The sequence below is a fragment of the Balaenoptera acutorostrata genome, chromosome 9 (genome assembly GCF_949987535.1).
Source record: "Balaenoptera acutorostrata chromosome 9, mBalAcu1.1, whole genome shotgun sequence".
In the NCBI taxonomy this organism is placed as follows: Eukaryota; Metazoa; Chordata; class Mammalia; order Artiodactyla; family Balaenopteridae; genus Balaenoptera; species Balaenoptera acutorostrata.
Genome location: NC_080072.1, coordinates 6,304,861 through 6,325,364, shown reverse-complemented (window position 1 = coordinate 6,325,364; position 20,504 = coordinate 6,304,861). Strand labels below are relative to the sequence as shown.

General features: G+C 48.3%; 1 protein-coding gene across 2 annotated transcripts; it reads right to left on the bottom strand.

Annotated features, from left to right (window-relative positions):
• Window positions 1-45: 45 nt before the first annotated feature.
• CCDC87 (coiled-coil domain containing 87) lies at window positions 46-20,478 on the bottom strand. Of its 2 annotated transcripts, XM_057552881.1 has the most exons (4): window positions 17,240-20,478; window positions 9,740-9,788; window positions 2,108-2,162; window positions 46-1,688 (listed from the first exon to the last, which is right to left on the bottom strand). In XM_057552881.1, the coding sequence occupies exon 1, from the start codon at window positions 20,459-20,461 to the stop codon at window positions 17,816-17,818; it is 2,646 nt and encodes an 881-aa protein (XP_057408864.1). In that variant the 5' UTR covers window positions 20,462-20,478; the 3' UTR covers window positions 46-1,688; window positions 2,108-2,162; window positions 9,740-9,788; window positions 17,240-17,815. The 2 variants fall into 2 exon arrangements, with proteins under 2 accessions (XP_057408864.1, XP_057408863.1); XM_057552880.1 differs by having other exon boundaries at window positions 46-2,162.
• Window positions 20,479-20,504: the final 26 nt, after the last annotated feature.

Here is a 20,504-nt window from a genome sequence, read left to right as displayed (position 1 = left end):
CTGTGCGGGCAGCTTGGCGTCAGTCCTGCGCTGACTAACGCGTCCTTGCACCAGCCGGGTCTGGGGAGGGGTGGCCCCAGCCGCAGCCTGGAAGTAATCTTCTTACGTCTTGGAGCTGCTGTTTGTGTAGCAGGGAAGAGCCAGTTCTGACTCCCTGTTGGATCTGTTTCTTTCACTTTAACCTTTGCTTTTCGTTGCTTTTGTTATTATAATCACTGTCTATAGCTGTGAGCATCCTGCCACAGGGAACCCTGCCCCTCTGCCCGTTAAACTAAAGTGCCTTTGTTCAGCTCACAGAGAGACATTCTGACCCTGTCCATCTGTGAGTGGCTGCACAAAAGAAGAGATTAACACATCCCCTCCTATTTTGCAAGATAAGTGGCATTTTTACTTTACTTCCTCACCTCCTCCCTGTCTCTGTTCTATAAAAGAAACTGGCATCCAGACCCCAATAAGATGGTTTTGGGGGACCCTAGTCCACCATCTTCTCAGTCTGCCGGCTTTCTGAATAAAGTCGTTTTCCTTGCCTCAACACCTCGTCTCCCGATTTATTGGCCTGTCGTGCGGCGAGCAGGGCGAGCTTGGACTCGGTAACATTTGGGGAGGAGAAAGGATGCTGGCCTGAGAATAAAAATAACTAGCATTTATTGCATGCTTATTATACATGTTATATGCCATCTCCCTTTAATCTTTGTAGCAATCCTGTGAAGTAGATGTTATTATCCCCGACTTATAACTGAGAAAATACAGGTTTAGGGAGATTAAGTGGCTTGCCAAACATCTGCTCTAAGTGAAAGAGCTGGACTTGAACCCAGAGAGTTGGCTTCAGAGCTTGAGTTCACAGCTCCACCAGCTCCTCGAGGCCCATCTTCTCATCAGCAAAATGGCAGCTAAAATTCCCTGCACTGGTGCTGCCTCAGGCTGTCATGGGGATCAAACACAAACTTGCGAAAGTGCACAGGGTTGGGACCGTTCTTTTGTTCCACCAAGCACTCACCACTGTGTTCAAGGCCTAGCAAGAGGAAGCATGCATGAACAGATACACTAGGCATAGTGCTGCCTATTCGGAGCTCCCAGTCTAGTGGAGAGAGATGAGAAAAAGGAATTTTCCTCCCAGATGTTACCAGCTGGGGGACAGGAAACAGGGAAGAGAGTTTTTAAGGGAGTTGGGGAAGCCCCAGAAGTGGGTAGAGGGTTAGTTTGGGCATGGAGAGTGGGGAGAGCAGGTCCTAAAGATCATCCGGTTCACACCTGACTTCTTTTGGTAGCAGAGGGCTATAGAGACGAAGTGACTTTCAGCTACTCAAAACTGAGTGCTGGAGCCAGACCAGAGTCAGCTCCAAGCTCCCAGCTGATGTCTGAGAGGGGGGGCCTGAGGGAGCCCAGCAGTGGCTGATCTCTGCTTGTGCCCTCCCCAGTTGCAGCTCTTCGGGGCACCCTTTGTCTCTCTTATAGGAGACAGTCCCAGGTCCTTAATCTGGCTCCTAAGGCCCCCTCCAGGCCCAGAAGCACCTTGGCCGTCACCTTGTGCTGTGCACTTGACACTCCAGTCTCATTCTGTTTGCAGAAGTTCAAGCTCTTGCGCACCCTGGAAGCTTCACATTGCTCTTCCCTTGGCCAAACTCCCAGAAACCTTTCAGCTCTCGGTTTAGAGGACGATTCCTCAGGAAGGCACCCCTGACCCACCCCTGAAACAGGAGGGAAGGGGGCAGGGCACAACCTTTGAAAGAATGACACAGCCCGAGGACATGACATAAACTGATCAGAACCAAATGGGTCCAAGATGGCAGACAAGTCGACTTCCACTAGACCTTGAGCCTCAGTATACACTCACTGTAACACGTCAGCAAGCTAAATGACACACCTACAGGCGCTGTGACAGTTCCAAGCCCAACCGTAAGGATCAAAAAGTGGGCGGTGGCCCAATTCCTGGAAATCCCCGCCCCTTCCCGAAATAGCTAGAATACTCCTTCCACTCATTAGCCTAAGAAATTACCCACCCTTATAAAAACTGACAACGCCATACCCTGGTGCCTTTCTCACCTTCTGAGGTGGCCCACACTCTGTCTGTGGAGAGTGTTTCTCTCTTAATAAATCCACTTCTTACCTGTCACTTTGTCTCTCACTGAATTCTTTCTGCAATGAGACATCAAGAACCTGAGCTGAAGGGGAAAAAAAAAAAAAAAAGGCCATGAAGAACCTAGTGGCAAGACAGGAATAAAGACACAGACCTACTAGAGAATGGACTTGAGGATATGGGGAGGGGGTGGGGTGAGATGTGACAGAGTAAGAGAGTGTCATGGACATATATACACTACCAAATGTAAAATAGATAACGAGTGGGAAGCGGCCGCACAGCACAGGGAGATCAGCTCGGTGCTTTGTGACCGCCTGGGGGGGTGGGATGGGGAGGGTGGGAGGGAGGGAGATGCAAGAGGGAGGAGAAATGGGAACATATTGTATATGTATGACTGATTCACTTTGTTATGAAGCAGAAGCTAACACACTATTGTAAGGCAATTATACTTCAATAAAGATGTTTAAAAAAAAAAAAGAACCTGAGCTGCATTAAGTTCTGAAAGCAGGTGTGTGCTCTCAGTTGGAAGACCAAGACTTTTGGTCGGTTTCGAATCCCGGCTGCGTGGGTTCGAGTCCCAATCTGAGGTGCATAGTTTCACCCCCACTGACCCTGGCTGAGCTCAATGCCACTGCCTCTGTACTCCTAGACTCTTAGCCCCCTGAACTTCCTCCTCCTGAAAGGTCTAGCAATTTCTAAGGCCCAGCAGAGGCAGTGAGACTTTTCTTAGATCTGGGTTTCCAGAGATCCACATTGCTGTCATATTTCACCTTCGTGGGAAACAGTCATCTTCCCCAAAGTCTGTTCCTTGGACACCGGAGCCACCTGACAAGTGTCTGGGGGAAAGGATGCCTCATTTTCTCATCAGAGCGAGGGAAGAGCGCATACTTGCAATTCACAAACGAAAGGGAGGAATTTTTTTTAAGTCACACATATGTTATCTCAGGCAATTCTCACAACAACCTTCAAGAGAGAAATTGTACAATTACACATGAGGAAAGTGAAGCCAGGGGCATGGCAACATTCAGGAGCTGAGCTGAAAAGAGGGAGGCAGCAGAGGAGACTGGGAAGAAATGGACATTGAGAGAGAAGGAAGTCTGAGAGGATGAGGTCAAGAAAGTAGAAGAAGAGAGTGGATTTCAAGAAAGAGGAAGTGGCTGGCTGTGTCAAATGCCACAGAGAGGGCAAGTAAGATGAGGAGACAGAAGTGACCTTGGGATTGGGCAACATGTAGGTCATGGGGGACCTCATTAAGAGTGGTGAGTTGGGAATTCCCTGGTGGTCCAGTGGTTGGGACTCCATGCTTCCACTGCCAGGAGTCCGGGGTTCGATCCCTGGTGGGGGAACCAAGGTCCTGCATGCCTTGGGGCACAGCCAAAAAGCGTGTTTTTAAGATGAGAGACACTAGAGTATGCTTATGAGTTGATGGAATAGAAAGGGAGATATTGATGATTTAGGAGAGTGAGGGGAGAATTGCAGGAACCAAGAGTTTGAAAGGAGAGAGGTGGTGTATCAGTTCTCTATCGCTGTGTGGAACATTATCACAAAACGAATGGCTAGGGCTGCAGTCTCATTGGAGGCTGGACTGAGGAAGGATCTGCTTCCAAGCTCACGGGGCTGTTGGCAGCACTCAGCTCCTTGTGGGACCTCAGACTGGGGCCTCAGTTGTTTGATGGCTGATGGCTGTCTGCCACCCTCAGCTCCTTGCCATGTGGACCTTCCCAACACAGCTGCTTGCTTCCTCAAAGCGGGTAAGGGAAAGCGAGGATATTAAAGTCTTGTCTAACATAATCACACACGTAATCACTTGTATCAATCACCTCTGTTGTTTTCCTTTCCTTTTTTTTACTATTTATTTATTTATTTATTTTTGGCTGCATCGGGTCTTAGTTGCGGCACCCAGGATCTCTTGTTGCGGAATGTGGGCTTCTCTCTAGTTGTGGCACACAGGCTCTCTAGTTGTAGTGCTCAGGCACCAGACCATGTGGGCTCAGTAGTAGTGGTGTGCAGGCTTAGTTGCCCTATGGCATGTGGGATCTTAGTACCCTGACCAGGGATTGAACCCGTGTCCCCTGCATTGGCAGGCAGATTCTTAACCACTGCGCCACCAGGGAAGTCTCACACTTCTGCTGTTTTCTGCTGGCTAGAAGCAAGTCACAGGTCTCTCCCATACTCAAGGGGAGGGGAGAGGATTACACAAAGATGTGAACACCAGGAGGTGGGGATCATGAGGCCCACCTTAGAGGTCTGTCTGCATGCGTGTTCCCCAGAAGAGAGCCCAGTACACAAAAATATTAACAACAGTAAAAATAATGTCTAACATTTTATGAGCACTAACTACATGCTAGGCACTCAGCATTCTCAGTACATGCATATGTATTAGCCCACTGAACCCCACAACAACCCCACAAAACAGCTGTGATGCAGATAAGGAAACTAAGGCAACAAGAGATTCAGTTACTTGCCCAAGTTGTAGAAAGGGTGAAGATGGAAGCAGGGTTTGAATCCAGTTCTAATACAGATAGAGATTCTGCTGCTCAAACTGGCCTCTGCAGACCCCGGAGTACAGGAGGGGTGCCATTTAAAGCCAGAGGATAAACAGAGCATTGTTCCCCCAAGTAAGCTCAATGAACTAAATAGATCAGCCACCGGAGTTCCCTGGCCGTCCGGAGGTTAGGACTCGGTGCTTCCACAGCAGGGGGCACGGGTTCGATCCTTGGTCTGGGAACTAAGATCCCGTAAGCCGCGCGGTCAAAAAAAAGAGAAAAAGAAAAATAGATCAGTCACCCAGTGGCCAGGGGGTGTGGAGTGAGGAATGGGGGAGTAGTTGACAATGCATGGTCCTGGCTTCTGCTTCAGGTCTAGGTAGGTCTAGGTAAGGAACTTGGAATATGTGGGTGAATCTTAGAAATATTTATGTTTGAAAAGTATGCTCTTATATGTCAATTTCTACACTGAGATGAAGTTTATTTTAAATTTATTTTCTATTGGAACGTCCCCCAAATATTAGGGATGGTGTGCAAAATTTACAGTATTTTTTTTTTTTTTTTTTTTTGGCCGTGCCAAGTGGCTTAAGGGATCTCATTTCCCTGACCAGGGATTGAACCCAGGCCATGGCAGTGAAAGCGCCAAAGGAATCCTGACCATCGGACTGCCAGGGAATTCCAGCAGCACTTCTTTAAAGACCTGAATTTTCAATGAAATGGTAGTTGCTTGCAGCTCATCCCTAGGTCCCAGGATAAGGGGTTGATTTCACCCTCTTCTGCCACTAGGGTTTGAGAAGGTCTGCATTTACACTGAAGCAAACGCTACCCAGAAATGAAAATGTCTAGGGGATGGCCCAACACCCTGGACCTGGCCAAATGGAACTTCCCTTTCTAGGACAAGGTAGGGCAAACAGCAGGGTTTCCTTCCGGGAATTTCACCTGATTTATGAAAATGGTAGTTAACAGCTGTATGGTCTGAATCCATTCCAGATCCCTCCAGCTCACCTCCTGACCTTTGGAAATGGTGGACAACTTCTAAAAATTTTACCCAGTAAGTGAAATACTTCAGTTTCCTAAGACTTGTTTCCCCAAGACTGAGAGGTAGGAGACAGTGAGGAGGGATTAGAAAAGAGGGCAAAATCACAGGCTTTAGAGTCAGACTGACTGACTAGCTTTTAATTCTGGTTTAGCCACTTCAAATTGGCTGTGTGGCTATGAGCAAGTTACTTTACTTCTCTGAGCCTATTTGCAGAAATAAGATAGAAATGTACCTCATTCATTACCTCAGTTCTAGTCTTCTAGCAACAAACAAACAAACACTTGCAGAGAGAGTCCTAAAGGGTGGGATGAGAAGTGAGAGTGTGAAAGCCCAGGTCTTTGCGGTGGAGGGTGGGGGGCGGTGCGGGAGGGGTGGGCTTGGAAAGAGAAGGCCAGTTAAGCAAAGCTTAGGTGGCTAGGCTTTCACATACACCAGAGGTTTCAAGGGAGCTCTACTGTCCCTGGAAATTTGAATTTGGAAATATGTAGGGGCATTTTTGTTTTCACATTGATAGGGGCTCTTCTGGTCCTTAGTAGACAGGGGCCAGAGATGTTAGACATCCTTCAATGTTCAGGACAGTCCCACATAACAGAATTGTTCCGTGTCCTGCACAGCTTTCTGATGTCCCACTGGTCATTTATGTAAGAGGAAAAACCTGTTTATAATTATCTGCGCCAGGAACCCTAACTCTGTTATATATGTAAACATGTAATATTATGTGCACAGTTATAGCATACACTGAATTTTCCAGGAAGTCTACTAAAATGAAAATCCAGGGAAGAATTTTCCTTGTATGAGTTCAGATCTTTTTTTTTTTTTTTTAAAGGATTTTCTTATTTATTTATTTATTTATTTATTTTTGGCTGTGTTGGGTCTTCGGTTCGTGCGAGGGCTTTCTCCAGTTGCGGCAAGCGGGGGCCACTCTTCATCGCGGTGCGGGGACCGCTCTTCATCGCGGTGCGCGGGCCTTTCTCTATCGCGGCCCCTCCCGTCGCGGGGCACAGGCTCCAGACGCGCAGGCTCAGCAATTGTGGCTCACGGGCCCAGCCGCTCCGTGGCATGTGGGATCTTCCCAGACCAGGGCTCGAACCCGTGTCCCCTGCATTAGCAGGCAGATTCTCAACCACTGCGCCACCAGGGAAGCCCATGAGTTCAGATCTTTACAAAGGGCATTCAACATTTCAGAAGATCATGTCTCAGACTTCCCTGGCGGCGCAGTGGTTAAGAATCCGCCTGCCAAGGCAGGGGACACGGGTTTAAGCCCTGGTCTGGGAAGATCCCACGTGCCGCGGAGCAACTAAGCCCACGTGCCACAACTACTGAAGCCCGCGCGCCTAGAGCCCATGCTCCGCAACAAGAGAAGCCACAGCAGTAAGAAGCCCATGCACCATAAGGAAGAGTAGTCCCCGCTCGGCACAACTAGAGAAAGCCCACGTGCAGCAACAAAGACCCAACGCAGCTAAAATTTAATTAATTAATTAATTAATTTTAAAAAAGAAAAGAAAAAGATCATGCCTAGATCAGTATTTGGGGTGATCCCAGTTCACAATAATCACCTTGTTACGTCTTCCGATGTGATCCTGACTGAGCATGTATATGTGGAAATGCAGATTTCTTTAGCATAAATTGCTTTCATTTTCTTTTTACTTGATCTAAAAAATTATGTCGTTAGGTAGGATACTATCCGTGAATTTCATTTCATTCATTTAACAAATATTGACCGAGTGCACAATAATGCATCAGGCACAATCCAGATGTTGGGATGTAAAGAGGGCATTGTAAAATATTTACTGTTAAAATGGCATGTTGGATCTGACAGGGTTGAGATCCATTGGTAGGCTGACCTGGGTTTTAATCCTAACTCCACCACCATCTACTACTATATAACCTGGGACACATCTTTTCACCTCTCTGAGCCTCCTTGTATTGATGCGTGTAGATTACAAGGGCTCATGCAGCTCCTCCTATCTGCTCACTGAATGGTAGCTGTCAACATTATTATTATGTTGATTGATTCCTTTATGGCACAGGTACAATAACACCATTTTATCTTTCTCAAATAATTCCTCAAACTCCGTTGCCTAGCTATCTCTTTCTTTTGAGGCTCCTCATCTCCCTCCTACTCTGAGTTGTCCAAAATCCACAATGATTTACTTAGTGTGAAAGAGGCGCCGTGGGGCTGGTTTCTGAGGGTATTTCCTGTGGTCTGACCTCTTTCCCCACCTTTCAGGCAACTGAGGTCTGGAGTCCACTGCTGTTATGACTTATTACCACCACACGATGGCGCCGTTGAGGCTTGGTCCTGGACACTCCCAGGGTCTCGAGCCTGTACAGAAGTTGAGGGGCGCTCTCTCCCTGCTCTCTCACCTCCCACCCAGCCACTTCCCTCAGGAATCCCACATCGCAGCATATTGCATCACTGTTCCCTCGGTTGTTCAGTCCACAGACCTGAAGCGTCCTTGTCTCTTCCCTTCCCTGCATGCTTCACATCTAATCCATCTTCAAGTGCTCTGGTTCCACCTCCCAATGTCTCCAAGAATCATCCACTTATCTGTATTCCCACAGCCATCACTCATGGCCAAACCACCATCACTGCTGGCCTGGATGGACCCACTCTTCCCTCCAATAATTCTCTCCACACCGCAGCTAGAGGGACCTCATTAAACATAAACGGGATCAGGTTGTGGGCTGTGACGCACAGACCAGATTCTCCTTCAGGGATGGACTTGGTGTCCAGCTATTGGCTCACTGCCCTCTGCTGTCAGCCCCTCGGGGCCTCGGCTGAAGAGTCATGCCCACTCCCCCAGGCAGCTGCATCTAATGACAAATCTGAAGGGTCATCCCAGCTGCAGAACTCCCTGCTGCGTCAGGGGAGGTGTCCATTGAGACTGCACGGCAGCTCAAATTCTCCCTCTGCTCAGTCTTGCCTCCCTCCCCTCTCTTCCCCTGGTGTTGATCCTGAGAGCACTCCTTAATGGACCTCCTGCCCGCCAATCACCCTCTCTGAATCTGCTCCCCAGGGAGCCCAACCTAAGTGGCGCTCTCCACCTAGAACAAAATCTCAACTCCGTACCATGGTCTGTACAGCTGGGCATCACCTGGCCCCTGCCCTCCTGTCTGAACTAATCTCGTGCTCTCTCACTGCCCCTCACTCAGCCCCTGCCACAATGACCCTCTTCCTGTCCACAAGCTAAGTGCTTTCCAGGTTCAGGGCCTTTGCACTGGCTGTTCCCTCTGCCTGGAGAGACTCCCCCTGCTCTGTAGGGGGCAGGTTCCTTCCCAGCTGTCCTGTCTTAGCCTAAATGCTATTTCTTCAGAGTAAGGACCACCTCGTCTAAAGGAGCCCCCTCCCTCTCTCTCAGAACACTACATCTTTCAGCATCCATCATACCCTGTCCTTATTTTGCTTATTCCCACTGGACTGTTTTATTTTTGTTTGTTTCTTTTTTCTTTTTTTTTTTTACATTTTTCTAGCAAATCATAATTTAAACAAGTTACATGAAGTCAGATAATTTCAAAAGCAAAACTATAAAATTTCTTTCAAAGAAATTTACAGCAAAATATTATTTGATGTGGGACATAGGTGCACTTGATCAGATGTGAGAAGATGTGGGGTGGGGACCCCAAAAGTCTGACAGACTAAGACCAACAAGGGTCAAAAAATGACATTGCCTTGGCCCTTAGTGGATTTACTGTAATATTTCTTCGATGATTTGATGGATGGATGGATGGAGATTCTGGGCCCCAAGTCTTGAGCCCAGACTCCCTTCCTAGAGGTGAATATATCTCAGAGACCATCTCTCAGCCTTGAGTGAGCAGCTCTGGTCCACTTCCAGGTCTCCCTGGCTGAATCATTAGGCCTAGGGTTAGGGTACGGACCTTCCCCACCTCCACCCCCAAGGGCTCTAGAGCTCCATGCATAAATTGATCCATATCCTCACTGCTCTGTGGCTAAGATCTCAGGCTGCAGCAGCTTCCGAGAGCCCCTGAAGATTCCTGTTACACCCTAATCCCAGAATGACCTCACCTCACTGTTGCATAACTCCTAGGAGTCACCTGATAACAGCAACAACAATAATAGTAACGCATAGCTAGTGCTTACTCCGTGCCCCATGTTACACCCTTCATAGGAATTACCTTTTAATTTAGACGGGTCATCTCCAAGTGATCTGAGGCCTTCAAGGTCCTGCAGGAGGAGAGGATGACATTTTAATAACTCCCTCAGTGGAACCCACTTAAATCTCTGCCTTAGCCAGCCAGCAAGTTGTTATTTTGGGGAGTTTGGTCAGATGAGGTGTCGCGATTTAAAACCTGAAACTAGGGGCTTCCCTGGTGGCGCAGTGGTTAAGAATCCACCTGCCAATGCAGGGGACACGGGTTCAATCCCTGGTCCGGGAAGATCCCACATGCTGCGGAGCAACTAAGCCCGTGTGCCACAACTACTGAGCCTGCGCTCTAGAGCCCACGCGCCTAGACCCCATGCTCAGCAACAAAGAGAAGCCACCACAATGAGAAGCCCATGCACTGCACCGAAGAGTAGCCCCTGCTCGCCGCAACTAGAGAAAGCCCACGTGAAGCAACGAAGACCCAACGCAGCCAAAATTAAATAAATAAATAAAAATTAAAAAAAAAAGAATAAATTGGGTTATTTGTCTTTATTATTGAGCTGTAAGAGTTTTTTATATAGTCTAGATACAATTCCCTTATCGGATATGTGATTTGCAAATCTCTTTTCCCATCCTGTGGGGTGTCTTCCACTCTCTCGATGGTGTCCAGGGAAGCACAAGTTCTAAATTTTTATCTATCACTTATTAATTATAAGACCTTCAGTGAATAGCTCTGCTTCTCTGAGCATTTCTTCATCTGTAGGATAAGCATATAGATGTCTTGCAGGGATGAGATGAGAGTACAATAAAACGAGGCACATAAAGCCCAGGTCCCAGGTCCCAGGGCTTGGTTGGGCTTGGACATAACCTACCTCCTCCTGAGCCTCTCAAGGCAGGAAGGAAGGCTCCAGGTCACGGGTGAGCCACAGGCCTCTCCATTACTTCTACTCTCTCTTGAGGGCAGAAACCCTGTCAGCTTTGCTCATTCACTGCTTTCTCCTCAGTGCCTAAGCACAGCCATAGCTCATTGAATATGCGATAAATGAATGGGTGAAAAGGAGATGGAATTCCTTCCCCAAGGTCACAGGCAATGAACGGGAAATCTGGGACTTCTTTGTTTTGTTCTTTCTTCAAGTATTTTCTCTTCTTCTTCTCTTTTTTTTTTAAATTTTTATTGGAGTATAGTTGATTAACAATGTTGTGTTAGTTTCAGGTGTACAGCAAAGTGGATCAGTTATACATATGCATATATCCACTCTTTTTTAGATTCTTTTCCCATATTGGTCATTACAGAGCATTGAGTAGAAGTTCCCTGTGCTATACAGTAGAATTTTATTTTATTTTATTTTATCTTATTTTATATTTTTCATTTCATTTTATTTTCTGGCCACACGGCAGGCAGGATCTTACTTCCCCGACCAGGGATGGAACCTGTGCCCCCTGCAGTGGAAGCACCAAGTCCCAACCACTAGACTGCCAGGGAATTCCCTATTTTATATATAGTAGTGTGTATATGTCAATCCCAATCTCCAAATTTATCTCTCCCCCCTTTCCCTCCGGTAACCATAAGTTTGTTTTCTACATCTGTGACTATTTCTGTTTTGTAAGTAAGTTCATTTGTACCATTTATTTTAGATCCACATATAAACGATATCATATGATATTTGTCTTTCTCTGTCTGACTTACTTCACTCAGTATGACAATCTCTAGGTCCATCCATGTTGCTGCAAATGGCATTATTTTGTTCTTTTTTATGGCTGAGTAATATTCCATTGTACAATATGTATGTACTACATCTTCTTTATCCACTCCTCTGTTGATGGGGGAAAGCTGGGACTTCTGACTCCCTAGCTGGGATACACCTGATGATGCCTGTCTCTGTCTGCTCAGGCTGCTGTAACAAAATACCACAGACTGGAGGCTTAAACAAACATTTATTCCTCAGTTCTGGAGGCTGGGAAGTCCTAAGTTAAGGTGCCAGCAGATCCAGTGCCTAGTGAAGGCCTTCTTCCTGGTTTGCCATTTGCTGCTTTCTTGCTGTATCCTCACACGGTGGAAAGAGAGGGGGCTCTGGTCTCTTCTGCTTCTTTTAAGGGCTGGGACCCCACTCTCATGATCTCATCTAACCCTAAATACCTCCCAAACTACCACCGAACACCATCACATATGAGTTTTGGGGGGGACACAAACATTTAGTCCATAGCAATGCCTAACTCAGTGGTATTAGGTGAACTTTGTATTTAGTGAATAATAGCTTTTATTTTAGAAAGTTTAGCTTTGGTAAAATTGTAAACAAATAATTCTTTTACATATTTTAGGCCCCAGATTGACCTAGAAAATTACAGTTTGTGATATCTGAGCAGTGGCATAAGACATATGTATATAAGTATGCTGTTTAAAGATTTCCATCTTTAGCAAAATTTCTGTCCATCTAAGAAAAAACATTTGCCTCTGGATCTCCACTTGGATGCCCTGCAGGCACATCAAACTTAACTTTTTTTTTCTTTTTTTTTGGCCATGAAGTTTGTAGGATCTTAGTTCCCGGACCAGGGATTGAACCCGACCAGCCAGCAGTGGAAGTGTGGAGTCCTAACCACTGGACCACCAGGGAATTTGCAAACTTAACCTTTTCAGGGCTGAACTCATCATCTCCCCCCACTGCACTCCCACCAAACCCTCCATCCTCTCATTTCATGAAGGGCTCCACCAGAGGCCCAAGCCAGACACCCAGGACACAGAGGCGGTGTCCTTGACTCTCTACCCTCATTCCCCACAGTCAATCTTCACCAAACACTGCCAACTTTGCCTCCTAACACTCCGTCCCGGCTCACCTTCCCACTGTGGCAGCCTCCACCCTTGCCTGCTAGCCTCCAACCCGCAGCCTCCTAACCCTCACCCGTGGGGCAGCCAAATGTCACTCCTCTGCCTAAAGCCTGATAAAACCCCCTTATTTCTCTGACCTGATTCCCAAGCATTCCCCACCTGGTCTGTGCCACTCCAGCCACACTGGCCTCCTCAGACTCACCAGGCACACACCTGTCTCAGGGCTTTTGAACTTACATTAGCTCCAGCCTAGAATGTTCTTTCCCAGGTATCACACAACTCCCTTTCCACTCCTTCCAGTCTTTGCTCAAATATTCCCTCCTCTGATCCCTTATTTTCTTTTTTTTTTTTTTGCCGTGCCCCGGCTTGACCAGGAATCGAATCCGTGCCCCCTGCAGTAGAAGCACAGATTCCTAACCACTGGACAGCCAGGGAATTCCACGATCCCCTATTTTATAAATTTATTTATTTTTAGCTGCTTTGGGTCTTCGTTGCTGCGCACAGGCTTTCTCTAGTTGCAGCGAGCGGGGGCTACTCTTCGTTGCGGTGCGTGGGCTTCTCATGGCAGTGCCTTCTCTTGTTGTGGACCACCAGCTCTAGGCGCGCGGGCTTCAGTAGTTGTGGCTCACGGGCTGTAGAGCTCAGGCTCAGTAGTTGTGGCACATGGGCTTAGTTGCTCCGCGGCCCGCAGCATGTGGGATCTTCCCGGACCAGGGCTCGAACCCGTGTCCCCTGCATTGGCAGGTGGATTCTTAACCACTGTGCAACCAGGGAAGTCCCGATCCCCTATTTTAAATTGCTTTTCTCTGAGTTTTCTGTTGCCATTTTGGCTTTTTTCCCCTGTATCATTTGTTTTACCTGCCTGGCTGTTGGGTCCTCCCCCCCGAACACGAAGCGTCCTTGTCTGTATTGTGCAGTGTGGCGTCCTCAGCACCTGGAGCAGCCCCAGGCACCGAGCAGGTGCTCGGTAGGTATCTGCTGGTGAATACATGGCTTCCCAACACCTACAGAACAAGGCCCACACTGGACCTGGCCCTGCCTCCCCCTCCAGTCTCACTCCCTTCCAGGCCTTTTCAAAGCTGATTAATGCCAAAGTGCTCGTAGTTCTCCCCCATACACTACGCTCCTCTCCTGTACTTTTGCTCACGCTGGGCTTGGAAAGCTCTCCTCTTCTCCTCTGCCATCATGTGCCTGCTGACTCCCACTCAATCTTCTAGAATTTAGACTCCAATTGAGTGTGGCCTCCTCCAGGAAGCTCTCCCCAATCACCCTTCCCCTATGCCCCGGCTCTGTTGCATGTCCGTTTTGTGGGCTCCCACCGTACCCTTCACTTGCCATATTATTGAAATTATCTTCCCTACTAAACTTTAAACTCCTCAGCGACAGCGACTGGTTCTTTCTGGTTTCCTCTGGCTCTGCTTCCCACACCCCCCCACCAAGCAGTGTCTGCCACTTGGGAGGAGTTCAGTGCTCTGCGCCTGAAAGAAGAATGATGTGGGCCTCAGAGTCACCGCTGGGAATCAAGTGGGCTGTCCAAAAGCCTGATTTCCTCCGGGGACAGGTAACGACGAAAGCTGAAAATTTGATCATATTCAGCTTCTCCCCATGGACTTCAACTGGGCAGACTTGTTTTTTTATATTTTATGATAAGAAACAATACAGTGGTTAAGAGAATGTACTTGGAGTCAGACCTCTGGGTCTGAATCCAGACTCTGCCATGTTCCTAGTTGTGTGACCTTGGGCAAGTTACATAACCACTCTGTGCCTCAGTTTCCTCATCTGGGCCTTGAAATAACAGTAGTGCCTACCTCACTGCATTGCCATGAGGACTCAATGAATTACTGCATGAAAAGTGTTTAGAATGGAGTCTGGCACTTAATAATCACTATATAGTATTAGCTAGTGTGATTAAAATTGCCTTTTAAAATAAGTTTTAAGACAGAGTCAGTATACTCAAAGACGTAGAGGACAGACTTGTGGTTGCCAAGGTCGGGGAGGGAAGGACTGGGGGTTTGGGGTTAGCAGATGCAAACTAGTATATCTAGGATGGGTAAACAACAAGGTCCTACTGTAGAGCACGGGGAACTATATTCAATATCCTGTGATATACCATATGGAAAAGAATATAAAAAAGGATGTATATATGTGTGTAACTGAGTCACTTTGCTGTACAGCAGAAATTAACACAACATGGTAAATCAACTATACTTCAATACAATTTTCTTAAAAAGGGAGTCAATATAAAGAAAAGTGTTTGATAAACAACGGTACAAGGAAGAGGCGGGCCAGACACAGAAACCCCGAGACCCAGGGGGTGGGGCTGTAGGCTTAGTGAAGTCAGAAGCACCTGGGCCCAGATCCCGTCCCCGCCAGCACTTGTGAACCGTCAGGACTGGGCTTCAGCTCTGTGGCTTTCAGCTTCCCAGAGTGGCCAGATCACCAAAAGCCAATCTGCTTGTCCAGCAGCTAAATGACCAATTTGCAGAATTACCAATTGTTTTTTTCAAGTTGTATTTTACCTCTGGCTTGACATTTTATAAGCAAACAAGCTGATCAACCAACCCTTCCCCCACTTTTACTGCCCCTGCCCAGCAACTGGCCACTCCCCCGAATCATGTCTCACAGTCCTTAACACCACCCTCACTACTGCCTTTGCCCCCACCTGTGCCCCTTCCTCTATTTCAAAAAAAATACAAATAGGGCACCCCCAGACCCTTTCTGGGGTTTCATGATACCAAAACCATTTTCATAATACTGCTGACACGTTATTTGCCTTTTCTACCCTCCCTGTTTCTGAGTACAGTGTTTTCCAGAGGCTGCATGACGTGCAATATTGCAACAGATGCAGCAGAAACATAAATGAGAATCCAGTTGTCTTCTATTAAGCCAGACATTCAGGAGATTTGCAAAAGAGTAAAATAGCCACTCTTCACTACTTTAAAAAAAAAAGTTGTTTTTCATAACATATATTATCTCTGTAAACACATAATGGGATTAGTGTTAATTTAAATAAATAGTAAGGGACTTTCCTGGTGGTGCAGTGGTTAAGAATCCGCCTGCCAATGCAGGGGACACGGGTTCGAGCCCTGGTCTGGGAAGATCCCACATGCTGCAGAACAACTAAGCCCGTGCGCCACAACTACTGAGCCCGCGAGCCACAACTACTGAAGCCCACGCGCCTATAGCCCAGGCTTGGCAACAAGAGAAGCCACCTAAATGAGAAGCCCGTGCACCACAACGAAAAGTAGCCCCCGCTCGCCACAACTAGAGAAAGCCCGTGCACAGCAACAAAGACCCAATGTAGCCAAAAGTAAATTTTTAAAAAAGCAAAATAGTCAAAACCAATTGAAAAGTGGGCAAAGGGCATGAGAATTTTACAGAAAATAACCCAGCTTTTAAACATCTAAGAGATGCAACTTCACTCATAAGAGAGATGAGAACACAACTCAAATGAGATACAATTTTTTCACCTATTAGATGGTAAAGATTAAAAATTTTGATAACACTATTGGTGAGAGTGGGGAATTATTATTATCATCATGCAGTGCTGACAGTAATGCAAATGGTTACAGCCTCTGTGGAGGGTAATCAGTAATATCCATCAAAATTACAAGTGCTTATGCTTGGATATAATTCCACCTCCAGGAACTTAAACCATAGAAATAGCTGCACATACTAAAGAGATGAACAAGGATTTTTTTAGAACATTGTTTTTGTTTGTAAATGTCCAACAATAAGAGACTGGTTAAACAAAATAAAAATACACTCAAGAGAATTCCCTGGCAGTCCAGTGGTTAGGCCTCCACGCTTTCACTGCCGGGACCCAGGTTCAGTCCCTGGTTGGGTGACTAAGATCCTGCAAGCCGCGTGGCACAGCCAAAAAAAAAAAAAACCAAAACCAAAAACACCCAGTGGGATACTAGATAGCAATCAAAAAGAATAAGGCAGATCTATGTGTATCGATGTGGAATGAACTTGAGGCAAGCTCATTGGGGAAAAAAGAAAGGGGCAAAACAGGGGACAGCATGCTACTGCTGGTGTAGTTAAAGACGTGTGTATAGACAACATATTCATGTGTGTTCATACATGCATAGGCTATCTCTGAAATCATTTTTACAATGGCCTACAGGCCTTACATAATCTAACCTGCCCCCTGGCACCTTGTCACGATCCCTCTTTCCCCTTAGCTCCGCTCCACCTGCATTGGCCACCTTGCTTTTCTGGAACACCCCAGGCACCCGCCTGCCTTACGCTTCCCAATAGCTGGCAGGAACACTGTTGTCCCAGAGGTCCACGGGGCTTACTTCCTCCCCTCCTTCAAGCCTCTGTTCAAATCTCCCCTTCCCAGTGAGGCCTACACAGGCTACCCTAATAAAGCTACAACCTTCACACTCTATTTCCTCTTGCCCTTCTCTGTTTTTTCTTTTTCCCACAGTACCTATCACCCTCTAACTTTCTATTACCCAATGTGCTTTGGTACTATGTTTATGGTCTATGGTCTGTTTCCCCCCAGTAGAATGTAAACTCTACAAAGGGTAAGGGTCTTTGTTTTGTTCAGTGATAGAGACCAAGCATGAACACCTAGTAGGTGCTCAATAAATATTTGCTGAATAAGGGAATGAAAAGATACACAAGAAACTGGTAACAGTTGTTACCCACAAGGAGGAGAACTGAGGTATTGGAGGGAAAGATGGGAAGGAGACTTACTTTTCAGTGCATACCCTTGTGTACTTTGTACCACGTGCTTGTATTAACTGGTGAAAATTTAATGAAAAAGTTTGGCTCTGCCAACAGTATGCCAGAACTGGAAGAAGTGACAACCTGGATCCAACTCCTTCACCTGACACAGGAAGGTCCAGATGCAGAGAAGTTAGGTAGTGTGCCCAAGGTTACACAGTCAGGATGTGGATTTAAACCCACATCTACTAACTCCAGAGCACTAGCTCTTAGCCATTATGCCATAGAGTCTCTTGGCTTAGAGTTCTAATCAGCCAATCTAGTGTATCGTGATAGAAATGCTAAGCTGAGGTGTTCCATAGGGGATGGTTTCCATCTGTCTAACATTTCCCATTACAATGAACTCCAAGGGATGGTCTCAGTTCTTCTGATACATGCGCTTTTGGCTGTGCTGTGCATGGCTTGACAGAAATGGGACTACTGGGCTTGTGGATTCTTTTATGAGAACTTCATGGTCAAAATAAAGTGCTAATTTCAGTCCCCTGGTAGTTGGAAGCACAGTTTTCCTGAAGCCCGCACTCCCAGATATTTCTTCTTTCAAAGCAGTCAAGAGGTCTGGGTGAGCTGCTGGGTGTATGGGGGTGAGGGAGGGATCTGAGGGCACTTGGTCTGGTCAAAGAGTAGTGGGGTATTCCCAGGGGCTACTAAAGGCTGGCTGCTGAGCTTCCTGGACAGGGCTGACTGATGGGAGGCCCTCTTGGCCCGGACCAGGTGGCGGACCCGCCGCCGCTGCTGCAGCCAGTAGAGCATCTCCACTTTGTCATGCTTCATCTTGTCCAGGTAGTGCTGCCCCTTGAAGGTCACTGGCTCACCAAAGACTAACTCGATCTCCTCCAGGAGGGGAACCAAAGGAGCCTCCACTAGACTGAGCCTCTTATGGAGATGGTTGCGGATCTGATTCTCCTCCAGGAAGCGACTCAGGCCCATGTCAGTCTTGTGGAAGAAACGGTTAGGGTCGGAGGCTTGTCGCTCAAAGCACTCCAGTCTCCCCAGCAATATCTCCCGCAGCTGAATGGGCTGCAAGGCCCGCTCCCAGGCACTCACCAGTGACGGCAGCTGCCTCAGGCGGGCATTGGAGCTGTACTTGATGGCCATGTCCAGCCGGTCTTTGTCAGGGACCTCAAGCATGGACCACAGCCGCTCCAGACGCTTCTGCAGGCTCAGGATTTTGTGAGAGTCTTCCAGGAGGCTGTTGTTCTTAGTTCCCAGCCTGCACTCCAGCACCGTGTCCCAATCCCACTCTCCTGGCACAAAGTCTGGCTCGTTGTCTTCCAGCAAGGGAGGTGGGTGCTGAATCTTCAGGGACTCTCTGACAGGGGCCACGATCTCCACAGGAACCTCCTCTTCATATATTTGGAAGATGACATGGAGGAAATCTGTCTGCTGGGTGGTGAGGTACTTGAAGTAGTCACCCACAGACAAAGTCGTTTTCCACCAGTTCAGCCATGAGGCCTTGTTTGACCACTTCTCCCAGCTTTTACTTGCTTGGAGTGATGTGAGGGAGGACATCTTATCAGGGTTGGACTGTAAAGTGTTAGCTCTCTGGGAATAAAGTCCAGCCAGCTTGGTGTTGATGTTACGACGCTGTTTTTCTTGACATAGAAAGGCTGAGGATAGGAAGGCCGACCAGTCTTCATTGGCTGCAGGCTCAACCAGGGGCCCCTGGTCAAAAGAGAAGTGGTCATTAGAGACACAGCTCATCAGCTCCTTGTAGACCTCCCCGATGCTACTGCCAAAAGTGCGATCAGTATCCATTTCCTCGATAAGTTTGGGTTCCAGTTCACCAGCCAGGTGGTTGTATAGGACTCCGGCCCCCTCAACGTGGAAGGAATCCAAAAAGTTTCTTGCTGAGACCTGTACAGCAGCTGCCTGGACCACCTGATTTCTTAGCTTCAAAGTAACAGTCACTGGCTGTGGTTCAAGGGGAGGGCATCTGGGGGGCTGGAGGCTCCACTGCTCTGAGGCTTCCTTCTCCTCAAGGCCCTTCAACATTCTCTGCAGCTCTTCCATGTGATGTTTTGCAGCTGGGCGGTAGGTCAGGGCCCCCAAGAGTGGGGGCAGGCCTGAGTCCAGCGGTGAGTAGTGAGACCACCCCAAGTGCATGTTCTTCATCCTCTGCTTCAGGTCCTCAGCCACAGTGTCCCCTTCCAGCTCTGGTTTGCTCTCTGCAACCAGGACCAGTGGGGTTAAGGGGCGAGGAGAGAATGGAGGAAGGCCCAACTCATCTGCTAGTTTCCAGCCCTCACGCAGAGAGGGCATGGACTGGCCCCTCTGGAGCTGGGAGGAGAGGGGCAAGTGGGAGGTGGGGGGAGCCTGGCTGGGGGGAGCCACAGAGGACCCAGGCAGTGAGGCAATCTGTGAATTGAAGTTGCTTTCTCTCCTCTTTTGCATGGTGGACAGCCAGCGGAGAGGCTTCTTCTTCTTCAGCTGGGGAATGGACTTCAACTCCTTCACTGGATCCGGTTCAGGCTCACTGACAAACTCCCGCGGGCGGCTGAGCTGGATGAGGTAGTTCAGGCTGAGGTTGAAATACGGCACTTGGGCAAAGCCAGTGCTGTGATGCCATGGGATAGGGCAGAGCCTGAAAGCCCCAGTGGGGCCGAGGGGGCGCACTCTGGGCACGCAGACTTGGACCTGCCCTTCCTTCAGCAGGGCGCGGAAGTCAGCGAGCAGGCCACGGTAGACCTCGGGGCCGGTGAGGAAGACTGTGCAGTCCCTGGCGAGGCTGGCGGCCAACCGGGTGAGCGTGGCTGATTCGGTGAAGACAGCTGCGGGGGTCGACATGATCTTCTGAAGGTGCAGGTAGCGTACGAAGAGCTGCTCGCTGCTGAGCAGCACGTAGACCAGGAGCCGCTTCCGCAGCCTCTGATTGTTCAAGTGGCTCAGACCAGGTTCGGTGGGGGGCTCCTGCCAGCTGCACTTCAGCTCGTCCAAGATGACCTCGGTGAAACGGAGTCGTACCTTGCGAGGCGCGCGCGCCTCCAGCCCGCTGTTGGCCAGCCGCTCGGCTACCTGGCGGCAGAGCGACGCCACCGTCAGCCGTGAGACCGGTAGGGGCAGCAGCATCGGGACCTCCTGCGGGAGGCGCTTCTGAGACTCTGTGCGCGTCGTCGTGCGGGCGAAGAGAGACAGCGGACGCAGCAACCGGTGGTAAAACCGCTGTAACTCGGGCTCGGGTTTATATGGCTCCATCTTACACCAGGCGGCGCAGGCGGCGCAGGCGGCGCAGGCGGCG

Bases quoted from the DNA above. Each gene is read 5' to 3' on its own strand.
- CCDC87 (XM_057552880.1), bottom strand. From the start codon at position 20,461: ATGGAGCCATATAAACCCGAGCCCGAGTTACAGCGGTTTTACCACCGG.